Source organism: Lepisosteus oculatus, chromosome 3 (genome assembly GCF_040954835.1).
Source record: "Lepisosteus oculatus isolate fLepOcu1 chromosome 3, fLepOcu1.hap2, whole genome shotgun sequence".
Taxonomy (NCBI): domain Eukaryota; kingdom Metazoa; phylum Chordata; class Actinopteri; order Semionotiformes; family Lepisosteidae; genus Lepisosteus; species Lepisosteus oculatus.
The window spans coordinates 74,244,012-74,262,760 of NC_090698.1; the positions used below are offsets into that span (position 1 = coordinate 74,244,012).

Here is an 18,749-nt window from a genome sequence, read left to right on the forward strand (position 1 = left end):
CTGGCTCCATCATCCAGGTGGAGCTGCACACTGGTGGTGGTGGAGGGGATCCCCATTACCTGTAAAGCGCTTTGATTGAAGTGTCCAGAAAAGAGCTGTATAAGTGTAAGCAATGTTAATGTTAGGCTTTTTATTAGAGTTAAAAACCAAGTCATTTCCAGATGTCTTTCACGTGTTGAATTCCGTGTTTTGTATTTATGCACTTGGACAACGACAGGATAGTTTTGCCAGCTGTGACTGGTCACATGGCCTGCTCTATCCCGATCGCTGCTCACAGTCACTGCAGCTCCCTGAGCTTCTGGGCAGTGGGGCCTTGAGCACTGAGCACTGATCACTGAAAACCTCAAATCAAATTAAACCTCTTCCCCCATCTCCGCCCTGTGTGCGCGTGCTGCAGGTGCTGCCCACAGATAGCAGGACTGGCCTGGCTTGCAGTGACCATGAAGGACCTCACAGAGGTTGCATGAGGAAGGCAGGCCGAAGCCTTCATCACCCCTTCAAATACAAGCCAGACTTGAAAACCTGAACTGGCACCACAGTAGTCACTCTCTCCTGCGGAGTCTCAGAGTGGTCACTGTCTCGTGAGTGTGTGCTGAATATATACATTCATGCCTTTATTTTATTGTTTTCAGATGGTTTCCAAAATGTCACGACGTTCACTTAAACGCCTGGAGACAAACCCGTTGAGAAGCGCTTCTCTAAAGCGCTGCGCGGTAACTTCGGTGTGTTGTTTTGATTTTGACCGCCAGGTGTCGCTATCGGTCTTTTCACGCTTTATCATAAAATCCTGAGTGTGAATTCAAAAGAGTTAAATATTGTTTAGTTTATTATTAGTTTAGTGTCCATAAAAGAAAAAAAAATCCACATTTTCGGTTAAACAAAGGCTTTAAAGAATAATTAATTGAGAGTACCTGTAATGTTGTGCTAGATTTTGTTAAATATTTAGCACTAAGCAAATGACATTAAAAATACTCATTAAGAGAGACTGCGCCAGTGTGAAGGAGGGTATTGCACTGAGACTGCTGCTGCCCAAGGGGAGGATCCGGCTGCCTTTAGCAAGTACAACTGTATGAGAGTGTGGAAGTTCACCCTTGTCTTGAAGGCAGCACCCGTACAATCCCTCTGTCTCCTTCAGCCATTTCCAGACACTGTGATGTTGGGGTCCCGCTGGCTTCAGGCCTAATGACTGTGCCCAGGAAGAGGACCAGCATTAATGAGCCGAACCGCCTTTCCTCGTCGCGAACAAGCAAGTAAATACTCTGGCTCTAGACGGCCAATAAGCTCACCTAAGAATTGTGGTCAAACTGTGTTTTTTTAGGATTTATTTTTCACTGTTGGTCAAGGTTCCCCAGATGTAATTGTTGTGAAAGGGAGAGAGAGAGGTGTATAGAACTACACTGGACTGTGTTGGAACACTCGGAGACCCTGTGAGGAACAGAACAGTCCAGGTTCCTCCCAGACCTGGACAATTCTGCCTTGTGTCTCAGGAGCCCAAGTCAAACCCCTGGAGGAGAAGGGGTCCAGTGGGCGTGGTGCAGGGGTTACTAGGGCACTGGGGCTCTGGGCTCCATTCCCAGGGTGCTGTCACTGTGGGTGTCCATCCATAGTCCTAAGGCACGCTGTTACAGTAAGTTCACTGGCCCTAGTGTGTGTGTGTGTGTCTCTGTCTCTGCCCTGCGATGCACTGGCGTCCTGTCCAGGGTGTGTCCTGCCTTGTTCCTGCCTCGCACCGAGGTGCACCACCCCTCTCTGCGCTGACTTGATCTCTGCGAGGAACTATTCCCCCAAACCCCAGCAGGGAGGAAACCGTGACATCACAGGAGTGTCCTGGTCCTGCTCCACGCGTTCTCAAATCACAAAACCCGGTAAGACAGAACAACTCCCCCAGCTCCAAGCCTGAGATTCTGTAGGAACAATTACAAACCCCAACAGTCAAATTAATAACCGCCTTTCTTCCATATTTCTGGGACAGTCCCGGGATAGGGAGGCAACTCGTTTTCACTCTAATTATACAGAATTCTTTAATTGCACCCTCTTAGCATCTGGGAGTAAGATGGTTGATGTAAGCTGCGGTGGCCTGTGGGAAGTTAAAGTGGAGGGACTTTTTTCCGCTTTGCCATGTCTTACAGTTTGATTTTAGTAATTCCCGAATGCTTAGAATCGAGATATAATACGGAATCCTTTGTCTTATATTACTTAGACATGCCTCCCTTCAATAAAACTGACACGATTAAGAAATGTGCTGTTGGCTCAGAACTACCCCAACGCAGAAACGCAGGTAAAAAATAAAGCTAGAAAGGAAAACAGATGAAAATAACTCTTCGATCACTCATACGAAGATGTTCCGCAGCTCTCCCTCGTACTCATGAGAGAGGTTTCGTGGGCGCTGGTGTGGGGTCTGACGGCGCTGAGGTCACCCGTGTCTGTCCGTGCTCCCGGCTCGGTGCGAGTGGGCCGTTTGTTTCCTTGCCCGTGACCTCAAGTTACCCGGGCTGCGGCCAGCCCCGGGGGGACACGGGCAGCGGAGCGTGTCCGGCCGCGGAGAGCTGTGGCGCATTACAGCCCGGCGCGCTTTCGGTCTGCCGGACAGGGGAGAACTTCCCCGGACGGTAACGCGGACTACCGCGACCACTGCTTATTCAATCACGTCCCTTTCGCTTAAATCCCCGACAAGGAGAGCAGCCCTCGCTGGGCGAGCGAGGCTCCTCCCTTCCTGTCTGATCACAATAGCGTATTTAGAGGAGTCGATATGGTAACACGCAGCCGGGTCGAGCGCCGTGTGCCACCGCGGCATCTGTGTCTCTTTGCCGCCGGTGTACCCAGGCGACGCGAGCGCCGGCCCCGGCCTATTAATTCACTCCTGACCTCGTGTTTCTGGTCCTGACTGACGTCAGGAGGTCCGCTGGCTGGACTCGGGGCCGTGCGGGTGAGGGACCGTTTCTGATTCGCCGCCTGGCTGGTGCCTGTGCTGCCCGCAGCCCAGAGGACTGGGCATTAATTCGCCGGCGAGTCGCTTTCCGGGAGCGCAGTTTGGCCGCAGATTTTCCGTCCTTGCCCCCCGGACGCGCACCTCTTCATGACCGGGCGGGATGATGGAGTAGCGAGAGACACCGACCTTGACTGCAGCGGCTCCCCCAGCGGGCTCGGTGACGACCTTCGCCCTGCGCTGTGACCGTGTGCCGCGGGGCTGTCCTCACAGGCGACCATGTGAGTTTGCCGTTTCAAGCTGTTGATGTGCCCGGGCAGAGGGGTGTGCCTGCGATATCTGGGGGAAACATCCTCGCCTTCTTAGTCTGCTCTTTCAATTACATCTGCTGTGCGCACCTAGTTTTAAAGACGGGACGGCGTGGTGACAAGCAGTGTATTTCTTCTTCGGGGTGACTGTTTTAAGCAAAGTCAGCGGGAATGCGAGAGAAATCCTTCCACAGGGTAAACGTCCTGCGTGCAGGGCGCTTCACGGAACAACAAACTTCTTGAGCGACGCGCACACCGGCGGCAGGCGAGTCGACGGAAGCAGCGATGGACGATTCTCGCTCTTTCGTTTGAAGTGTTTGGGGTTTATGTTGATGGGGCACAGCGACGCGGCTGGGACAGCTCGCTCCACACTCCCACAACCCTTTGTGTAAAGAAGTGCTTCCTGTTGTCGATTTTTAGCTGCGCTTCTTCCACTTGTGCCCAGTGGTCCGTGTTTCATTGGTTTGAAATGATCAGTGCCTTTGTGGTTTGCAGTACTCTCAGTCTTCTCTGTTCAGGACGAAAAAAGGTTCATCTCCTCTAGCCTGTCAGTTTAGGTCGTTCCCTCAAGCCCCAGAAAGTATCTGGACTGACTCCAGAGCAACTATGTCTTTTCCACTGCTTGATGGCTGCGTAATATTCTAAATACAGCCTTACCAGAGCGTTGTTCATTTTAAACACATCCCTTGATTTAAATTCTATGCTTTGAACAGTATGTCCTAAGATTTTGCTTGCGTTTTTTCCACACATGGTGTAGAAGATATGTTGATATGATATGTGAACCTGAACACTTCGGCCTTTCTCGTAACCAGCCTCTTAAAGCTCAGCGGTTCTCTAATGGTAAAGCACATGGCTCAATGGCACTGGGGGAAACTCGTATAGAGCAGTGGTAAGGGTTTTTGGGCTCTGTCCTCGAGAGTTCGGCTTCCAGGCTGGCGTGTTGCTTGCTTGGATTGCTGTAGTACATTCCCTGCTCTATGAATAGGTCCCCTGTTCAAATGTCAGTTGAGTTAAATATGGATTAATTCTCCGTTGGCTTACTTGGGAAAATTCAGCAATGAAATGCTTTTACTCACACTATAATCATCATGAAAAGAAGCCACTGTTCTGTGTGAAAATGTGTCGCTGGTTTTGGACGGTAGAGGCTCAGTCTGTTGATGAGTCCAGTATCTCTTTCTGAGACTGGGTCGTATGGACTTCAGTGTCTGTGTCCTCCCTGTGGTTCTTGAGACTGAGAGACTGGGCCGTATGGACTTCAGTGTCTGTGTACTCCTTGGTGTTCTGGAGGCTAAGAGAGTGGGCCGTATGGACTTCAGTGTCTGTGTCCTCCTTGGTGTTCTGGAGGCTGCGAGACTGGGCCGTATGGACTTCAGTGTCTGTGTCCTCTCTGGTGTTCTGGAGGCTGCGAGACTGGGCCGTAAACAGGCCGGAGGCCCCCCTCTTGCTGGTAACCTATTTCATGTTCTTAACTGGGCCCTGTGTTCTGTGTTCTCTGCAGGTCGGTCCACATCGTGGCTCTGGGCAGCGAGGGAGAAGGAGTGGAGCCCCAGTCGGGTCTGATCTGGACCTACCTGGGGAGAAGTGCTGGCGTGTGCAGCCGGCGAGACAACGCCACCCACACGGCGTTCCCAGCGTTCACCGAGTACCAGGCCTGTGTGTCAGGCGGTGTCAGAGTGGTCATCCACGACTGCCCCAGCTGGGTGAGTGGGAGCGCAGGCCTGCAGAAATCAGGGGTCCCCTCTGCATTCCGCCAGCATGTTGTCAAGCATTCCCTGAGACTGACGTGACACTTTGAAAGCCTCGTGCTTTCCTACCTCCTCTCCTGACTCTGCTTTGTCAGCCTGCCCTCCTGACAAAGCTGCTAAACCAAAGACCGAGTAGTCAGCACACAGCCAGGTGTGGGAGAGGTTTGCTGAGAGTAAATGATCAATCAGTCTTTATTAACACATGGGCATACAGACTGCAGCTTAACATTGTTCCTCCCTTTTATATCGGGAATGTTGTATTTTAAATTCAATATTTTTACTAAATATTTCTAGGAATATGCATCCCGGTTTATACATGAATACGTGCTTTTAAAACTGTTTTTTTTTGTCAGTTAATGGGATATTGAGATTTAATCATATACCTGCACATTGTAATGCTATACTAACACACTGGTATTAATGTATGCATTTAAACCTCCACTGAAAAAGAAGACCCAGCCCTGAGCAGGATACCCTTTGCCTTCTGGTTTCCACATTGTGGCACATTTCTGAACATATCTGGACACACTTTTACGTTGTGTTTGATGTGGTGCTCTGAACCCTGTCACGTGGAAAGAGACATTTTCTCTAGAAGTCAGTTATTTAAGATGATTTGTCCTCCCGCTGTAAAGAAAATCAACAGACCATGTCAGACGGCAGGGCAGAGGTCCGTATTTTCCTCTGCTTCCTCTGCAAGCCCTCCTGCTTGTGAGCCGGACAGGTGTGTGAACCCGCCATGATCCTCAATATGGATTCACTCGCTCCAGCCTAGAAGAAACAGCACACAGCTGCCGACAGCAAACCACGGGATGTCTGGGCTTGGAAAAACAAAATACTTAAAACTGAAAAGAGTCAAATCAACACAGCTATGATCGCAGTAATAAAATAAACAATCTCAGTAATTAAATCTTTCCTCCTCTGCTCAGCACTCAACACTCCTGTGTCAGTATGCAGTGTCTAAGAAGTGCTCCTTGTATTTTAATTACAAATGACCTTTATAAGGAAAGTGCAGCACAGTGCACCTGTTCTGTTAATCAAGTGAAACTGCTTTAGCTGCAGCTGCGCCATGTGTTTTCACAAAGGAGTCAAGTTAAACGTTATACAGATATTACCTCACTGGCTTATCTTTCTAGGTGAATGGGTTATATGAGAAGCAGGAAGGTTTCATGCCCTTAACGTTAACGACTATTTAGTTCTGTTGCTCAAGTATTTAATGTTAGCTGGAGCTCACCAAAGAGGGAGGCTTGCCTGGAGCTCGTGCTGAACGTGTAGATATTGCAGATATTGTGCAGATATTGATTGCTGGAGCTCCAACTGTGCCATTAGCCCAAATCCTGATTTCTGGACTAGCTGGGTGGCTGGATTGTTGCCGGAGGTGTGCCACGAGACCAGATGTTGATGATTGGAGCCTGGGCTGAGCCCTGTCACCCAGATGTTAACTGCAGGAGTCTGAGCTGTGCCATTAGGCTACAAGGACAGGGTGGACTGGGGAGTCTGGGGAGCTGGGGAGTCCTCAACTTTGTGACAGTGCGCAGTACCAGTGGGAGCTGCAGTAGGCCACTGACACTCCCGAGGAGCAGCGCGTGCAGAGTGGCGGGTGGCTGCAACAGTGTGTTTTTCAGAGCAGGGCTCGTGTTTTCTTTACCAGCTCTTTGCTGGTGTGAGACACCGTCACAGCTCTGTTGTAGTGACAGGCAGCTGGTGATTCCAGATCAGTTTGCTGTAAAGCAAGTGTGACTTATCTTTCTGCAATAAAAAAAATCAATGTTTTTGCTTCAGTCAAAACTGATTGTTTGCAGGATGAGATTTTCAGCAGACTGCTGAAAAATGTGAGGTAACTCAGCGTGGGATGGTATTGTGGGGTACCAGCTAGTAAACCCCCAACAATGAGCTTTGTAGCTGAATATAATTTGAATCTAGGAGAGGATGAAGATTAAGATAAATAGCAAATTGTCCTGTATCCGAAGATTATTTCCCAATTTCCCTACGCGATTAATAAAGTATTATCTATCTATCTATTAGATCACCTGAGCAATCACATTAAGAGTGATAAATTAATGGAAAAACACTGGGTCATATTTTTCCTCTTGGCAAAACGTGGGCCCATCTAATGAGTTTACACTGTGTGGGAAATTCTCCTATAATGTCCCTTCAGTGAAGACAAATCACTGGAGTCCGATTGTTTGATTATGACACAACATAAAATGATGTAACTCACTGTTCTGGTTAACTTCAGTCATCCGCCATGATCAGCGAGTTGTTCATGCCTCCTCCTGTTTTTGCTTACTTTCCGTAGACGTATTACAGTGATCAGACCATGATTTGGCAATCACTGCATTATTGCCACAGTTATTTAGAATATGCAAGCATGAGGCACTGACTGGTGGCCTTGGGAGAAAGCCACCATCTTGGCTCAAAACACAGGACCGGTGGTGTGGCCTTGAGCCAAGATGGTGGCCTTCCCCCTAAGCCACTTCTCTCTGCCTCATAGCAAGATATTTTATGAGTGACATGTCCGTTTGATATAAACATAACATGGTAGTTTTTTCCTCTTTTCTGCTTTTCTGCCTGTTTTAGGACTTGTTTGACAGTAACTGGAACGGCTCGCGCAATGTGGTCGGGCAGGCAGACATCATAGTCTTGAAGTACTCAGTCAACGACAAGCCTGCCTTCCGGGAGCTGAAGGACAGCTACACTCCAGTGATCAAGAGGCTGCTGAGCCAGTGGGCCGTCCCAGTCATCGTCGCCGCGGTGGGGGCCAGGCAGACCGGTAAGTGCAGCCTGGTGGAAACGGCTTCTGGAAAATCAAGTCCCAGAGGCATTCGTCTGTTGTTGTCTGGTAGCAACAGCTAAAATGAAACTCCTGCATGTGAGCGTCACATTGCCTTTCTGGAGCAGAATCAGGGACGCAATACGTACACAGGCTACAGGAAGACGATGTGGACATAGTGAGGCACGTGGCCAGGCGTCCTGGAGCGCGTCGTTTTTCTGCCCAGCGCTCCTGGTGCAGACCAGATCCGCTCCGGCAGCTGGCACCTTCACCTCCCTGGGTGGTAGAGCAGGGGACCCCAAGCCTGCTGGGGCTCAGTCCAGCCCAGCTCCATTCTTAGCTACAACCTCAGGTGAAGACGATGCTTGACCAGAGACTTGGAGTCCTGACTGGAGAGTGGGGATCTTTTGTTATTTAGGAAAAGCAGTAGTTAAAAGGTGAACCGCGTCCTGTTTGGGAGCTGAGAACCAGTGGGGCAGTCCCGGTTCACTCTGCTATGAGGTGAATTAAGGGTTCAGTTATGGACCCAGAACCAGGACCCTGGTAGGTCAAAGTTCAGTGTGCTGAGCCTCTCTGGGCCCGGTCCTGGTCCCGCCCACCGCCCCGTGGAGCCTGGCTCTGATCAGCAGCGTCTGACCTCTGACCTCACCCCGCTGGCCTGGTGTGAGTCTTTCCAAGTCGTGTGCAAAGGTCTTCCAGAAACACAGCAGTCAGAAAGTGTTGCTCCACGGGTGGGAACAGAAAAGTCCTGGGCTGAAATTAAACATATTATAAGGTCTGTTAAGGGTGCAGTTTCACTGGGGGCTCAGGAGGAACAAACCCAGTGTGGGGACCCAGGACCAGAGTTGGGAACCCCTGTTCCTGCAGAGCTGTTTCAAGCTCTTTTCTTCCAGCATCACCACTCAACACCACTCCCTGTGCTGGGACCATGATGGATTCTCTGGACATTTGGAAATGCTCTTATATACAGTACACACACAGAGTATCATTTTAACAGTTTCTTTGAAATTGCAGATACTGTTATTCCAAAATATTCCTATGGAGTCTCTCGGTTGTTGGGTTTAATTGTAGCATTTTCACCAATAAATGTGCTCATGAGTCCTCTTTAAAGCTGTTCTGCATTATAATTTACAGCACACAGAGAGAAGGTTGCTTTTAATACTAATAATCCTTACACTTATATAGTGCTTTTCACTCCACTCAAAGAGCTTTACAGGTAACGGGGATCCCCTCCACCACCACCAGTGTGCAGCCCCACCTGGATGATGCGATGGCAGCCATAGTGCGCCAGAACGCTCACCACACATCAGCGATCAGTGGGGAGGAGAACAGAGTGATGGAGCCAGTTCAGAGATGGGGATTATTAGGAGGCCATGACTTGTAAAGGCCAGGGGGAAACTTGTCTGGGACACTAGGGTAACACTCCTACTCTTTTTGAGAAACGCCCTGGGATTTTTAATGACCACAGAGAGTCAGGACCTCGGTTTTACATCTCATCCGAAGGACGGCGCCTGTTTACAGTTTAGTGTCCCAGTCACTATACTGGGGCATTAGGACCCACAAAGACTGCAGGGTGAGTGCCCCCCACTGGCCCCACTAACACCTCTTCCAGCAGCAACCTTAGCTTTCCCAGGAGTCTCCCATCCAGGTACTGGCCAGGCTCACAGCTACCTTAGTGGGCTGCCAGCTGTGAGTTGCAGGGTGATAGAGCTGCTGGCTATACTTTTAATTCTGTTAAGTTACAAATTAAAGAATACATTTTTCATATTGTACTGTACCTGTAACACTACTCCATATAGATTATTTGGGATTACATGAGAATGTTAGTTTTTGCTTTGTGTCCATCTGTCTGTCTGCTTGCAGTATTAGGCTTGCATACCTAATGTTCCTGTTTCAAACCCTGCGAGCAAAACAACATGTTCAATAGACCAATAGACGAGAAGTCAGTTTAATGTAGATTACATTAGGTCACCGAAGTGAAGTTTAATTATAGTATTTGTCATATTTAATGTAACGCACCATACCTTTGTGTAATGAAGTTTAGTAAAGACAAAAGCAAGCAAATTTTAGTTGATGGGAACATCTGTTAAGCCATCCCACTGAATTAAATTACATGTTAAAACAATATGTGTTGCGAAGGCTCAGAGAAGGTCATAGGTCACAGGTCATGGGTCATGGTCATGCAGGATTGTCCCATGTGCCAGGCCTGCTGAGCTTGTCTGCCTGCTCCCTGTTCCACTCAGATCAGATAAGGAGGACTGTTTTATGAGACATAGCCAGATTGTCAAAGTGTTTAGAAAGTTAATAATTATGTGAAGTGAAAAGGTTTTCAGAGTTTTCACAGGGCAGTAGCAGAGCCCACACTAAACAGGAGGGACACAGGTCATTAACCACTGATGGACTAACTCAGGGCACTGTGTATTTGCACACTGAGGTCATACTGCAACACAACTGCAGCGCTGTGCAAAACACACCTTCACTGTTTTGCCAGTGTTGTTTTAACACTTCTGAAAGACAACCTACACCTCTCTCTTCAGCAGCATGGTACAGTCTAGAGTGTATGGTGCCCTGACAGAATAGAGTTGGCATCTGTACCACACACACAGGGCTCCTGTCTGGGCTGTAGCGCTGGCTGTGATATGGCTTTGTTCTGTTCATGCTGCTCATAGATACAACAGAGGAAGTGATTGTTGTGTAGTGCTCAACAGGGGCAGCAGCGTGGAGCTGTGGGGTCACAGGGGCAGTGATTTGGGGTCACAGGGGCAGTGGTCTCCAAGCTGTCTGGAAAACCTCACTGTTGAACGCAATTGACATTCTATAGAAATCTGAATTCATTGCAGCTCTTGCAGTGCTGTGGGTGTATTTAAAATCCTGATCTGATAACCGTACATAACCCCAGAGCATGGAAATCAGCGTGTTCTCATTGCGGTTTCTGGTGTCTCAGGAGACCTGCTGGATGCCCAGGGCAGTGGGGGTGTTTTCCTGGCAGCAGGGTCACTAGCTTGATGGATTGGATTTCTGCTAAATTATTAAATGAGCCTAGTTAATATGCTGTGGGCTGACAAACTCCCTGTGTCCAGACTGCTGGACAAAGAGCTGCTTACATCAAGGCTTCTGGGCTTTGTTGGTTTGGCTGGTGTGGGCTGTTGTTATGGGGCTGGTTTTCTGGACTGCAGTCTTAACTGTGCACGCTGCCTAAGCTACTGTTATTAATGTGTGATCTCCCATAGCTATTAAAGTGATATTAATGTCTGTATCATTCTGCTGTTATGAATGGCAATTAAAAACACCTTTTCAGGAATCATTTTCTACTATACACTTTCCACTGAAACTTGAAGTTAAGAGTCTCACATTTCTAATGTGAATTCTGGGGGTCAGTTTGAACCATTATCTTTTAAGTTCCATGTTGGAAAAGGGCTTTTTCCAGCATTAAAATTTAGGACACGCTGCTTTAATCATATTCTTATTCTTACTCAATCTTATTCACCCTATGGTCAGAGTTGGGGCTCATTTACTCAGTGTCCCGGACCAATCTCTGCATTAAACACTTTATCTGTGCCTCTCCAAACTCTCCACCGTGTTCAGAGAGCTGTGACTACAGATCAGATCTGAGTGCAGTCTTGTAGCTGAGCCTTGTCAGGATCTGGGGACCATTTTGCCAAGTGGGTGAGGTGTGCTGAATGACCCCCTCTTGTTTGCAACTCTTCTTAACTCTTCTTAAGCCAGCTGCTGCTCCTCTGCGCAGCTGTGCTGTTCATGTCCAGCAGTTCCCATTGCAGCTGCTGCTCCTCTGCGCAGCTCTGCTGTTCAGGTCCAGCAGTTCCCATTGCAGCTGCTGCTCCTCTGCGCAGCTGTGCTGTTCAGCAAGTGTTCGTATGCGCAGCTGTGATCTTCAGGGCTGCCTTAGCCACTCTCTGCCTGTTACACTTTCATGTGCTCAGTGGCCATGTGTTAGCCTGTCTGTGAGTGCATGAGGCCTCACTGCTCCTGCTCTTCTCTGTGAGACAGCAGGCACAGTTTGCATTGTAAGCACCTTCCACTCTACACACAGAGTGACCAAGCAGGTTTGTTAGTAAAACAAACTGTAAAATGCTGTAAAATTTAACAAGCCACTGGAATTAGTTTAGTCATGTTTGCAAGTACACAAATTAAAGTTTGCATTTTCACACCCAGGATGAAAGTCAGTCTCTTAGCATACAGTATTAATTTGTGTTGATCCAAGCATTAATTGCTGGTCTAGACAGAGCCTAATTACATTTTATTATCCTAAATGTTGATGTCTCTCTCTGTAATGAACATTGGAGTGTAAATAGCACAGCTGGGACAACTGCAGGTCTCAAAGCAATTTTATTTCTTCAGGTTTGTCACCAGATTAGAAAGCTTAGAAAGTTAATTTTCTCAGTGGGTTAAAAAAACATGGCAAACCAATCAATTATCATGGATCTCAGTTTTAATTAATATTTTTAGTTCATTGTGTCACTCATGAGCATTAACAGTGAAACACGAGCCAGAAGAGATAAGTGGAAATTATGGGGATGTAAACTTCAAACCAAGTGCAGGAGGCCAGCAGGAGTGAGGGCAGTAATTGCAGCTGATCTGCCACTAGAGGTCATTGTGTGTAAATAGGGTCACATGTGGTGCATTAATTGCTCAATTAGATAATTAGTGAAGGGTCTGATAGCCTTATTCTCACACTGAGTTAATCTAGACTACTTTGTTATATGAAGTGACTCACAACAGTGGTGTGTTGGGTTGGTTTAGAGTAGGGCTTTGCTCTGTCTGTATTGAAGAGCTTTGTTAGATTGTTGTCTCTCTGCGCAGTATTCTGCTGTCTTTTGTGATATTTCTGTGTGCTCTGGCCTCACCAGCTTGCTGGTTAGAGGTAGATCAGTCCCAGGACACCTCTGGTTTGCAGCTGTTCCTGCGTTCTACGTTCAGTCAGACGGCCATGCTGTTGGGTCACCTTGTCAGGCAGGTGCTGCTCCTCAGCGAGCTGCTGGAGGCTGTACCGGGCTGGAGTAGTGCAGAGGGCTGGGACAGAGAGTCCTGCAGGCCCGGTGCTTGTAGTAGCCTGCAGGCTGTGTGAAAAGACCCCCTGTACACAGCAGGGCCAGAGGCCTGGACAGTAGTGGTCATTGCTCCAAGACAGCAGGAGTGTCCACCCAGCTGCTCCCTGGTCATGTGTCCAGAGAGATGACTGCAGAGCTACACTGACCCTGAATAGAAGAGCAGTGTGGGATACAACATTCCTGTTGACTGGATAAATACAGAGCAGTACTGTGTCTTTAAGCCTCTATATTATTATGTGTGTAGCATAATATTTTAGTAAGCCTACTAGACTATTTCAAGCTTGCCAAGGAAGGAATGTTTATTGTGAAAGATTCTTTCGAGGGCTTCATCCCAGAAGAATTTGGTCCAGGTCAAATCCCTGTGACCTAGTGAGGCCAGAAGGCCACAGGTTCCCTGCCGGACATGTGGGAATGGTTAGACCAGTGTACTGTTGCACAGTCAGCATGATTGGAACCAGAGCTTGCTTTGGTTACACCGGCTGATGTTTTGAGTAGCAACTGTGTTGAGGATTCTTGTAGAGGTTACCTTCTTTTCTTTTGTTTTACCAGTATAGAACAGAAGTACTGAAGTTTGTTTTTCAAATTGCAGTGTTCTGTTTACCATGTGGGTTTCTCAAGTTTGAGTTTTTATGTAAAATGTTGACACAGATCAGGGATTGTAATGCATAGAAAAATAAAGGGGGAATGTTGAGGATAATGAACTGAGCCCATTTAAAAATGGTGTAAGGATGCAGATGTCTCAAAAATATATATATAAATATATATCAAAATATCTTTTATATAGTAAGTGCAGCTGTTTTTATTCTGTATTTAATGAGGCAAGGTAAATGTACAGACGTCTTTCATAACATCAAAAGTACATTTGTCACAGATGTGCTAACAGCTAAATATATAATGATACAATATTTATTGAAATAAGAAGTTTCATCAAACTGTCTTGCAGGTGTCTGTTACATCAATGACAGATCTTTGTACCCTGTCACAAAACTGCAGAAAAGTAGTCAAACTTTGTAGTTTCTTTTTGTATTTTGTATAAAAACATAAAGGCACTAATTGCAAAAAAAAGTTGATTTTTCAGGTCAACAGAACAAAAGTTAAAGACCCTAGTTTTTGCATTTTGCAGGTTGTGTGTCATTGTCTGCTGAAGCCTTCAGATCTGAATAGGCTGCTGTGAACACAAGATTACCTGATTAAATATAAAATAATCTCAGAGACAGAGTTAATCTCAGAGACAGAGTAGCTGCACAGTAGTTTACAGGCTACTGACGGTGTCTGTTTCACCAAGGGGAAGGACGTGGGTCTTTAACAAAATTTAACAACATTTGAAAATGAATTGTGAACACAAGACCTCAAACTGTGGATTCAGCCCTCTGGGGATAACATCAGTGTCTGCAGCAAGAGATAATTCTGTATATTCTGTGACAACGAAAGGCTTGTTTTCATTAAAACCAAGGCAACCCAGTTTTAGAGTTTTCGCAGTAGAAAGGTTAGTACAAAGCAAGTTTGTCTTCAGCAATCCTCTTAACCCCTCATAGTCTTAAAAATAATTACACTCATTTACTGTATTAAGGCCGGAAGCATAATCTGCCAGCGATGCCAGTTTACAGTTTGGATGCCAAGAAGCAGAACAATGTGTCCTGCGTTCATTTCAGATTTGCTTCCTAGGTTTAGTTTTTTCTCTCCCTCTGGGGGGGAATGCTGCTCCTGTGTCTGGTCCCCAGGTACCTGTGCTCTAGCTTCTTCGGAATGCCTTGCAGGTCTCTGAGAAGATGCTCTGTCCTGGTGCTGCTCAGGACCAAACGAGGGCAGGGAGTGAGAGTCGCCAGGGTTTCGGCCTGGGCAGCGCAGATGGAGGGAGACACCCGCGGGTCAGAGCTCGACTCGGACCCCTGGCACATGATCCCGGGGCTCTGTGAGGGCTCTCTCGCGCTCTGTGGCAGCACGCGGGGGCCTGCTCAGTGTGGAGGCGGAGCACTGGGTTAAGGGCGACATGTTGCCTTAGCAACCGGCTGATTAAGGACGAGCCGCAGTTGCGGGGGCCGTTAAGACACACTGAGCACCCCTCCCAGATGGACGAGCGGACCCCCGCAAGGGGAGAACCTTCCACCGACAGTCCCGGAGGGGTTGTGATGAGAGCGCTGAAGCCGCGTTTTTGCTGCATTTTATTTTTTCTCTTCTCCTGTCCCGCCGTGTATCTCCACCGGGATGAGCTGGGATTATTTTGTTGTGGCCCCACACTCCGTTAGATAGGGTAAGTCCAGTCTGGACGCCTCTGTCCCAGACAGTTATTCTTCCCCAGGCTGGACCCTGTTAAATAGGGACAGTCCAGCCTGGACGCCGCTGTGCAAAGCCGCACAGTTTTCTTTTGGCTGTGCCCTGTTTGTGTTTTTTTCACCAGCATCACAGCAGTGCCTCTGCCCCCTCAGTCGGGCCGTGGACTCTTACCAGTGCTCGCTGTGGCTCCTCCCACTCCCACACTGACCCGCCCAGCCCTGTTCCCAGCGGGACAGTGGCGGTCTCTCTCTCCCGCCCCCCTCGCGGTGCCGTTGATCTCCGCGCCCGGCCAGCCTGTCCTCGCTGGATCCCTCTGTCCCTCCGCTGGCTGTGAGCGTTTCAGCGCCAAGCTGCAGCAGGACAGCCGGGGGTGTGCTCTCGCCACAGCGCTCCAGCCAAGCCGCACGCCTCAGCGAGTGTGTAGAGGCAGGCTCCGCAAGCTGCTGTCTCGGAGCTACAGCGGACAGATCCCTCAGGGCTGGGTGATCCACTCAGGCACAGCCAAGCACAGTGCTCGAGCGACAGCTCCACACAGGAAGTGCACTTCAGTCGCCCGGAAAGAAAGAAACATCCTTAAGGAAAAACTTTGCCAGTTTGATTGTTCTGCAACTGCAAACATGACCAAAAGTTAATGCTAAATCCTTCTAAACAGCCCGTGTCTTCCTAATGCACAAGGTGTTACATTTCCAGAGTCTGGACGTGACTGAAACATCACACCACATGTGACTCAGTGTCTTGAAAGCTGGCCGCACGCCCGTGGGAGAGACCTGCAGTTACCTTCCCCTGCCAGTGGGAAGGTGCCCAGTGTGTAATCGAATACTGCGCTGCCACATCCGGAGCCTGATCAGCCTGACACACTGTCAGAGGCCATCTGTCCCGCGGCGCCTCGCGGGGTCTGACCGGGGGTGGGCAGCCCTGCTCCCGGAGGGCCGGTCAGGGTGGCTGCAGGGTTTCCAGGTCTCTTCGAGGCAGCGGCGGCACTTGGAAGGCGGGGAGAAGCTGGTAAATTGGTGCCAATAAGCCAGTAATGAGGTGATCGAGCTCGTTAAGTGCCGAGCTGGCAGGAACACCTGGAAACAGGCTGGCACTGGGCTGCTCTGATGGGCACGCATCATGCACACTGGGCACAGGTGGATGGCCACCCCAGAGCTGTGCTCCTTGGCTCCAGCACTTGACAGGCAAGCTTGCAGCCTTCCCCCGATGTGCAGATGTAGTTCACACCTCGAAAAGTGTTCTGAAGGTGAAAATGCTCAAAGCGGAAGTGAAATCCCCAGCAGGATGGTGCCCTTCTGGGGCAAAGCCTCTCAGAAAGACTCCTTCAGCGTGCCTGGCTCCACCTGTCTCCTGCCCCGCGGTGCTGCTCTCACAGTGTGGGATACTCCTTGCCTTTTGTGTGGGATTCTGCAATCTGATGTGCAGGGGTGACACTGGGTGACACTTTCAACATCTTGTCCGTTCACGAGTTCTCTACAGCACCAACAGCCACCACGCGTGAGCTTTCCAAGGGAGGAAATTGTCAGCGCTCGTGAGAGCGTGGGCTCAGGAGCTCTGCAGGCCCGCACTGCGTCACGCCGCCACGTCACTCCTCCACTGTGTCTTCCTCAGATGAAAGCCCGCCCTGCACCTGCCCGCTCTGCACCTCGGACAAAGGCAGCTGCGTCCCCACCTGCGAGGGGCTGGAGCTCTCCAGAGAGCTGGGGGCCACCTACCTCGAGCTGCACTCGCTCAGCGACGTCTCCGCGGGAAACTACTTCGGGGGAGTGGTGAGACGCTGCTCCGCTGTCTCGTCTGGACGAGAGGGTCGGAATTGTGACCTTACTGTTTATTTTATTGGAAAGGGGGGAAAAAAATGAATGAAATGAAAAACAAAAGAAATTCGTGAAACTCTGTAGAACAGAGCTCACCCACACATAAAAGACCTGCATAAAGTAAAACTAATAATGCTGGTAACTGATAACTCGCTCTAACAGACACTCGGTCAGGAAAGCAGAGCCAGATCACGAGCCTCTCATGCACGTGAATCCAAGGACTCAGGCTGTTGATCGCTTGAGACAAACTATGATCCTTAATACATTAGTATTTTAAATAAAAATTAATTAGCCAGCAATGTCATATACCCATAACTGGCACAGCCCAGAGCTGAACGCAGAGCAGCTGGAACAGATCCAGGGTGTGGCCTGTCCTCTGAAGTGTTGCTCTGTGTGTGTGTGCAGCTGGAGTACTTCATCATTCAGTGTCTGAAGCAGAAATCCTCAGAGAGCACCAAGAAGAAGAGCCCCAGAGCTCGAAGACCCAGGCCACCACTGCTGGAGCAGCCAGGTGGGTCCAGTACTGAGACACCGCCCCCTAGTGGCAACCCCAGGCACAGCAGCGCCAGACAGCTGCTCCTGTTCGGCCTTCACCCCTGAGCACCCCCTCCTTCGAGCAGGAGACGGGCACCTGTTTCTGAGCCAGGTCTCCAGCAGACCCCTAGCCTGTCTCCGTGTCTCTGGGAAACAAAACCAAATGTTTTGATAAAGTAAGGTATTAACAGGGTGACTATTTTCAATCTTTTTTGCCTTCATTTCCAGTTTTCTGTCTCTTTCAGTTAAGGGCATTGCCTCAAGGTGTGTCTTCATATGTACATAAGAATGATGACAAATAAGAGAAGGTCATTTGCTTATTAGTAGTTTAGCAATCTGAGGATCAGCCAGCTGAGTCCTGAAAGAAGCCATAAGAAGCAGTCAAATTTCCTGGGCTCCACAACTCTTGTCTTCTCAGATGTTCATCGAGGTGGTCTTATCACCCTCACCCAGTCTCATCCAAGCCACAGTTACCCACCTGGGACACAGGTCCTGTCTGTCTGTGTGCAGCTGTGGGGGACAGTAACTAAGAGAGCAGATCAGCAGCTATGGAAAAAGGCCAACTGCTGTTTTGAACGGCCACTAATAATGAAGGAGAGTTCAGGAAAGGTTGCCAAGCGGGAGCAGGCCGCTCGGCTCATCTTACTCATCAGGGGTGTTGCTAGCTGAGGGAGGAGCCCAGGTGTCTTGAAGGCAGAGGAGCAGACCGCCCAGCAGGCAGTCAGGGATCCTGTCGAAGAGCCGTCGGCACGCCCTCCACTCTCCGCCCCTGTCTGAGCCGAGCGGGCGTGCGCTGCTGTCCCCCCAGCCAAGCTGGCCGCGGTGGAGGTGGAGAAGTCCAGCTGGTCCTCCGACTGGCTGCGGCTGCTGGACAGCGGGCAGTGTGCGGACGTGCTGTTCTGCGCCGAGCTCTCCGGCCGGGAGCTGGCTCGGGCACACGGGGCGCTGCTGTGCTCCGTCAGCCCCGTGTTCAAGCAGCTCCTGGCGCCCGAGCCCCACGATCCCGGCCCAGCGAAAGCCTCTCGGAGCCTCTTCTCGGAGCGGGGCAGCGGACGGCTCCCTGCCTCCGTCTCCGGCCAGGACGGGCACTTCCAGCTGTCCGTGAGGGACCCTCTCCTGTCCCGCTGCCTTCCGGAGATCCTGCGCTTCCTCTACACAGGTGAGCCCTTCACCGGTCTCCATTTCTCTTTTATTAACTACAATAATAGTTTCAGTGGTTGTTTTTTTATTACATCCATTTGTACCGACTCCTAAAGCTGGGTGTTTAACTGGAGTGGTCTGGGAGAAGTGCCAGGCTCAAGACTGCACCAGCTGT

General features: G+C 49.4%; 1 protein-coding gene and 1 long non-coding RNA gene across 12 annotated transcripts in view; one reads left to right on the plus strand and one right to left on the minus strand.

Annotated features, from left to right (window-relative positions):
* The window catches only part of rhobtb3 (Rho related BTB domain containing 3), a 32,705-nt gene that overhangs the window by 6,475 nt on the left and 7,481 nt on the right, over positions 1–18,749 (plus strand). For 9 of the 11 annotated variants that reach the window (XR_011189127.1, XM_069187550.1, XM_069187553.1 and 6 more), the window contains exons 4-8: positions 4,733–4,934; positions 7,557–7,749; positions 16,698–16,855; positions 17,306–17,411; positions 18,243–18,593. Coding sequence is in view for 10 of the 11 variants with exons in the window: in XM_069187550.1 (XP_069043651.1) it covers positions 4,733–4,934; positions 7,557–7,749; positions 16,698–16,855; positions 17,306–17,411; positions 18,243–18,593 (1,010 nt within the window). In the remaining variant the exon portion in view is untranslated. Of the gene's footprint in view, positions 1–1,006; positions 1,251–2,632; positions 3,208–4,732; positions 4,935–7,556; positions 7,750–16,697; positions 16,856–17,305; positions 17,412–18,242; positions 18,594–18,749 lie in introns of those variants that run through there. The other 2 variants (XM_069187556.1, XM_069187557.1) reach the window with 2 other exon arrangements.
* Positions 16,821–18,139, minus strand: LOC138237750 (uncharacterized). Its single transcript, XR_011189131.1, has 3 exons — positions 18,081–18,139; positions 17,210–17,580; positions 16,821–16,910 (listed from the first exon to the last, which is right to left on the minus strand). It is a non-coding gene; the product is annotated as an uncharacterized lncRNA (long non-coding RNA).